The 6,214-nt window shown below is 43.2% G+C and overlaps 1 protein-coding gene across 1 annotated transcript; it reads right to left on the bottom strand.

Annotated features, from left to right (window-relative positions):
* Nucleotides 1-329: 329 nt before the first annotated feature.
* Nucleotides 330-3,901, bottom strand: LOC143036176 (uncharacterized). The gene is made up of 4 exons (XM_076203424.1): nucleotides 3,778-3,901; nucleotides 2,247-2,840; nucleotides 1,431-2,135; nucleotides 330-421 (listed from the first exon to the last, which is right to left on the bottom strand). The coding sequence occupies exons 1-4, from the start codon at nucleotides 3,899-3,901 to the stop codon at nucleotides 330-332; spliced, it is 1,515 nt and encodes a 504-aa protein (XP_076059539.1).
* Nucleotides 3,902-6,214: the final 2,313 nt, after the last annotated feature.

The following is a 6,214-nucleotide window of genomic DNA, read 5'->3' as shown; positions in this document are numbered from 1 at the left end:
TGTAATTGGCCAGGAGTTGGGTGGTGTCTCCAACGTGGTCCTCCATCGAGAGATGGTCGAGAAGGCGCCGGCGGAGACTGGAGGTGTGGGGACATTCGGTGACATCGTGGACGTACCGACATCTGATATCCTGGTCGAAGTAGGCACAAGTGTCTGTACATCTTGGCTCGGACTCTGATGTTGTTGATGGCACATTGAGTGCGTCTTGGCAGTCAGTTGAGGGCGGTCCTGGCTTCCCTGGTGCTTAGTAGGCTGATTTTCCACTGGAGAGACTCTGACTGGGTGTCTTGGATTAGACTCTGCCATCTGGTGCGGGCTGTGCGGCGGAACTAGGCTTTGGTCTGGCGTCTGCTGACTCTGATGACGTCTGGTTCAGGTTTCCGGGTACCGGTCTTGGCGGCGGCGTCTGCTGCTTCATTGCCTGAGATGCCAACATGAAATCCTGCATCCCAGATATAAACAAATTCCAACGATGGACTCGTGCACATATATGCGTTGTGAACATAAATTATACATTATTCATACATCACAAGAATTTAAAGTAAATACTTCTTTGAATTCTCACATACTAACTAGAACACAATAGTCTCAAATGTATAACATATACGCAGATATGTTCATTTTCAAAATACCTTAGTTTCGTCTAGTGACTATCGGAGTCTGCGCGAGATAGAAAACGGAAGACACAATACACACGGTAGAAAACACAATAAACACAAGGGGTCACTATGCTACGGTAACACTGTGTATTCATGTGTTTGTGCATATATATATATATATATGTTGAAGTACGTAGGACAGAATGAGCGGAAGGGTGGTGAGGTAAACACCAGGAACCGTTGGAGTTTTTATTTCTAACGTTTCGTCCTGAAAGGACTTCCTCAGAGTGTACACAAACTAGTTCTATTTTTGTGATTTTAGTCCCAGCGGAGCTAGCCGATTTAGGGACTGGCTTGTAGTTTCTGGGTGGCTTCAAATAGTGTATTTGGAGATGTTAGGGAAGTGTTGGGGTGATTTGAGAAGTTGTGTAATTGGGTAAGAGTTTTGATTTTCGCTTGTGGGCATGCGGGTGCATGTGGGGGTGGTCGGGGTGTTTACAGCAGTCCCCCGACTGGGGAGGAGCAGACGAGGTTGGCTGCAAGGACGAGGAGGTCGACTTTGGAGGAGGAGTCCGCAATGAGGCGTTCGAGGGCTGTGGCAGGGTCATTGAAGTTTGACCTTAGGGGCCAGAAGTGGGCTTCCAATTCGGGGCACAAGAAGAGGCAGTGCTTGAAAGATACTTCCGCGCCACAGGTGCAGCGGGAAGTGGTATATTTGGTCCGCCAGTGATTCACCCGTATCCTGCTGACTGTTGCCGCAATGTACGGGGGTAGAGAGGAGAAGGTAGGGGGGGGGGGTCGGTCCAAGGCAGGTCTTAAGGAGCCATCCACGTTCAACAGCAGTAGAGTGGTACTCCAATTTCCAGATGTCCCAGGCAGCGCGGTCAATTTTGCAAAAGAAGTCATGTGCAGAGGGTTGGATTGAGGTGACTTTGCTGTTAGGCAATGTGGCACCTGTTTTGGCAGTTTTGTCTGCCATCTCGTTGCCAAGGAGGCCCACGTGCGAGGGGACCCATTGGAATCGGAAGTGGACTCCTGCCCTGCCGGCCTCCGTTAGAAGGCACAGGACGTCGTTAAGGATGGCGGGACGTGACGCACAGCTGCCGTTCTGGATAGCTATTAGACTTGATATCGAGTCTGATAGCACCGTTACCTGCGGTGGTGGGTGGGAAAGGGCGAGTACAGTTTGCACTGCCTCTCTGATGGCGACGAGCTCAGCCGTGAGGATGGTGGTAGGGGGTAGTTTCACTGGGTGAGCTTCCTTTGTGTTGTACAGGTAGATGCCTGCTCCTGAGCGTCCATCTTCGAACACTGATCCGTCTGTATATATCAGCAGGTCGTCACGGTATTTGAGCGCAATCTGCTCCCTTGCTCGCGCTGCAAGCGTGTGTGGGTCGTCTCGACGGCTAACTCCGGGAAGGTTAAGCTCCACCTCAGGAGGGGTGAGGGCCCACGGAGGGAAGGGGTCCACCTGGCACTGGGCAATCCTCCGGCGTTGGCCAGGTTGGATTTTGGCCTTCTTGCAGATGTCCCTTACTGTAAAGGGAAGGCCGTGAACGGGAACGGGGGTGGAGGCTGAGTTCCAGCTCTCATCCATCTCTTCATCTGTGGAGTTAGGTACCCTTGCAGAGCTGAATATGTATGTACAGGCATCCTTCTTCAGGCAATGCCAGAGTGGTAGTAGGCCGGCTTCATTGTAGATTTGGGCCTGGGGAACAGACTTTGCTAGTCCTAGCCCTAGGCGGAGCGCTTGGCACTCTACCTGAGCCATTCTTTGCACGGCCGTCGGAGGGAGGTCGTGGAGAGCGGGGGCGCCGAAGAGAAGGCGGGAACGCACGAGGCTCTGAATGATGGGAATCAGAGTTTCCCTGCGTTGGCCCCATTTCTCCCGACGGATGACTCTGACGAGATTGAGCGCCCGTCTGGCACTGAGACAGGCTAGTCTCAGGTGCTCGTTCCAAAGGCCGTCCCGCTGGAAGGTGACCCCCAGGTAGCGGACGGAGGCAGCGGGTTTCACAGCAGTACCGCAGACCGTGATTTGATTCCAGTCCGGATACTGACCTGCGTTATAACCCTTGCTGTGCACCGGCATGTATACAGTTTTGGTCCCGGAGAGGGTGAATCCAAGGTCCATGAGATGGTTTACGACCACGTCCACTTGCTCTTGAAATACCCTTACCTCCGCCCGATGGTTTGCACAGTTCTTCTTTGGCCGTCGGTACCTGGACTTCCTCCAGAGGGCTATGTCGTCCGCGTAGGCAGTGACTATGGTGTCATGTCTCACCCCCTCTCCTAGTAGCAGGGTGAAGAGTAGGGGGGCGACGACGGAGCCCTGGGGGACCCCCATGTGTACACAAACAAATACTTGACAGCTTATATACCTACAGCTTAACCCGTTCCTCCCCGTTCGTCTTCGCTCCTCATGCACCCCCGTTCGGCATCACGAATAACCAAGCTGGCCGTTACTCTCGCCAACTTGCTGTGGGTATATAAGCTGTCAATTATTTGTTTGTGTACACTCTGACGAAGTCCTTTCAGGACGAAACGTTAGAAATAAAAACTCCAACGGTTCCTGGTGTTTACCTCACCACCCTTCCACTCATATATATATACATATATATATATATATATATATATATATATATATATATATATATATATATATATACATATATATACATACATATATATATATATACATACATATTTATACATATATATATACACATACATATATATATATACATACATGTATATATATATATATATATATATCTGTGTGTGTGTGTGTGTGTGTGTGTGTGTGTGTGTGTGTGTGTGTGTGTGTGTGTGTGTGTGTGTGTGTGTGTGTGTGTGTGTGTGTGTGTGTGTGTGTGTGTGTGTGTGTGCGTGCATTTATACATACAAAATATGAATGACAAAATGAGCGGAAACTGTGGTGAGGTAAACGCCAAAAACCCGTAGGAGTTTTATTACTAATGTTTCGTCCTTAAAAGACTTCCCCAGAGGAAGCCCTGGACTTGGAGGCATATGCAGTGGCATACGAGTAAGACTGGATTTTGGGGGTAATAAGAACATATTATTACAAAATAGAAATAAAAAATACTTACCACTTCTTCACCGGAAAGGTGACATCCATTGTAACAAGGATCCACCAATTTGGCTGCAAGCTGAATACTTTCCACCAGGAATTGCTTCTTTTCACGAATTATTCCCTTGGAGGCATCTTCTTCACTCTTGAGGATTTGGGATGAGGAGAGATTCTCTTCAAAGGACAGCTTTAAACCACTGAACACTTTCATTACCAGGGAGATTTTTATTGTCTCCTTCTATGGCAGTGATGGCATCTGCCACTGGCTTCAGGAGCTTGAGAATACCCTCAGTCCGTTCCCAAATTATTTCTGGTAGTAGGAGCTTCCTAATGGACAAGTCCGTCCAAAGATGGCTTGGCATCATCACTGATTGCAAGAGCCTGAAGTGCATTTTTTTTAATGCATACACTCTTCAGACATTGGATAATGGATTCCCATCTGAAACAAAGGAGGACAACAATATTAGTACCAGTATGAATTCTCAATTCAAAACAGCTTAGCCATGAGAAACATTAAATTAAATAAAGATTTCATAGCAGGTTTACTGGCATAAGAATAAAATTTCAAATACTATTTTGCAAGTTGTAGTCTTTAGCAATGAGTAATATACTAATAATTCTTACCTTGTTTTAACAGGAAGATTTAATGTTTGTTGTTGCCCCTGTGGTGACTGCTGTTGATGTTGTTTGAGTAGAGCAGTGAGCTTTTGGGACTGTTTGACTGCTTTGCAAACTGTTATGCAGTCAGACTGGATATTTTCTGCAGACTTGATCTTCTTTAGGTCTGTGAATATTGACTGCAGAGTGTGAGCCATGCAACCATATGGTTTTATGTGTGGATACTCCAACTGAAGCAGTTCCCAAGCCTTTTTCACATTAGAAGCATTATCTGTGTAGACCCCCAACGCTTTCAATGGCCCAATGTCATCCACTACTTTCTTCAGATCTGTTATGTACTGCCCAGTGTGGCTTTCTGCACCTAGTAATAAAACAGAAGCTATAATTAGATATTGCAGCATATTCCAAAAGTACAAAACTAAAGTAAACCGGAATACAGAGAATTGACCTTTGATTAATATTAATCTCTTCTTAAGATAGGTTTATGTAAAATACTATATTTCATTGTCTAAGTTAATTTTGTATTTAAGTTGTAATTGACTGCTATTTTAACTGAAACCAAACTGTTGCAATGCTGCTCCAAAATATGGACCTTGGCACTGCCACAATGACGTATATGATTCCCTCCTTCCTGTAATTATTCAATATTCTAAGATTAGATTAATTAGGGACAATAATTATCTTTAATAATTTATTAGGAGTAAAAATTGACTTAATAATATCACAAATCCCCACAATGTTATCCTATCTGTCGTGCATTTATCGCGCCTTAGTGAAATGAGTACTATTTCTGCATCAGCCATCAGGCAAGAGTAATACATTTCCAATTACTATTTATCTACTTCAGGATTTATTGTTAAGTGACTAGTTTTAGTCATAAAAAATAATTTTTTAACATGATTATTTTCTTGATCTGCTACTGTTGGGAGTTATTTGCAAAACTGGATACATCGCCGTGCACACCCTCGGGTGGGTGTATATGAATTTATTTATGCAAATACAGTGGCATTTCTTTACATATAGACTGAAATTTTACATAAACAAAAAGACCATAATGATGTTACTTAAATAAATAGTTTAATTTGGAATATTTAGAGGATGAGGATCAAATATATATTTTACGATAGGCAGTGAATGAGACATGCATGACTTACGAACAGTTTACGCGGGAAAACGGTATACACGAATTAGAGAAAAATGAATACATAAACTAGAGAACGGAACTAGTAACGTCACTACAGCTCCGATACCTTCATGCATGTGAGTGAGAGAGAAAACATAAACGAATAAAGGAGAAAAATAAAAGAAATGAAGTCCAGTGGCTCGACAAGGAATAGAATGAAAAAATATATATACAAAGTAAACAAACCTACAGGCATTCAGGTGAAAGAGAAAAAATAAACAAAGGAGAGAAAGAAAAGAAATTAGATACAATGCCAATCAATGAAATGAAATTAAAAACATTACATAAACAAACCTGCGCGCATTCAAGTGAGAGAGAAAAATAGTTAAAGAAAGAAAAGAGGCAATGGCATAACACGAAATGAAACTAGATGAATAATATAAACAAATGATAATAAATGGATAATGTAAAGGAAAATGAGTTTAGAGTAGGATAAAATAATGATTATTTTACATTATACTAAGTAAAATAAGGGAAAATTGTATCAATTATTTTATTTTATTTTATGTAGAACAAAACAAGAGATTTTTAATGTATCAATTTGTGTTCATCTGGAAAACTTAGGGACATTATTAATCATTGGTTAATTTATTCGGTTATCTATTAATTTGCTTATTGATTAGTGTCTATTTTTATTTTTGCTCCCACCTTTGTTTTTTATAATGATGGGCGTGGCCAGCAGCTTATGATATCAATTTTTGTTTATCTGTAAAAAGCTATGGG

This window comes from Oratosquilla oratoria, chromosome 20 (genome assembly GCF_046742065.1).
Source record: "Oratosquilla oratoria isolate Oo_2021 chromosome 20, ASM4674206v1, whole genome shotgun sequence".
In the NCBI taxonomy this organism is placed as follows: domain Eukaryota; kingdom Metazoa; phylum Arthropoda; class Malacostraca; order Stomatopoda; family Squillidae; genus Oratosquilla; species Oratosquilla oratoria.
This window is presented reverse-complemented; position numbering and strand designations above follow the sequence as displayed.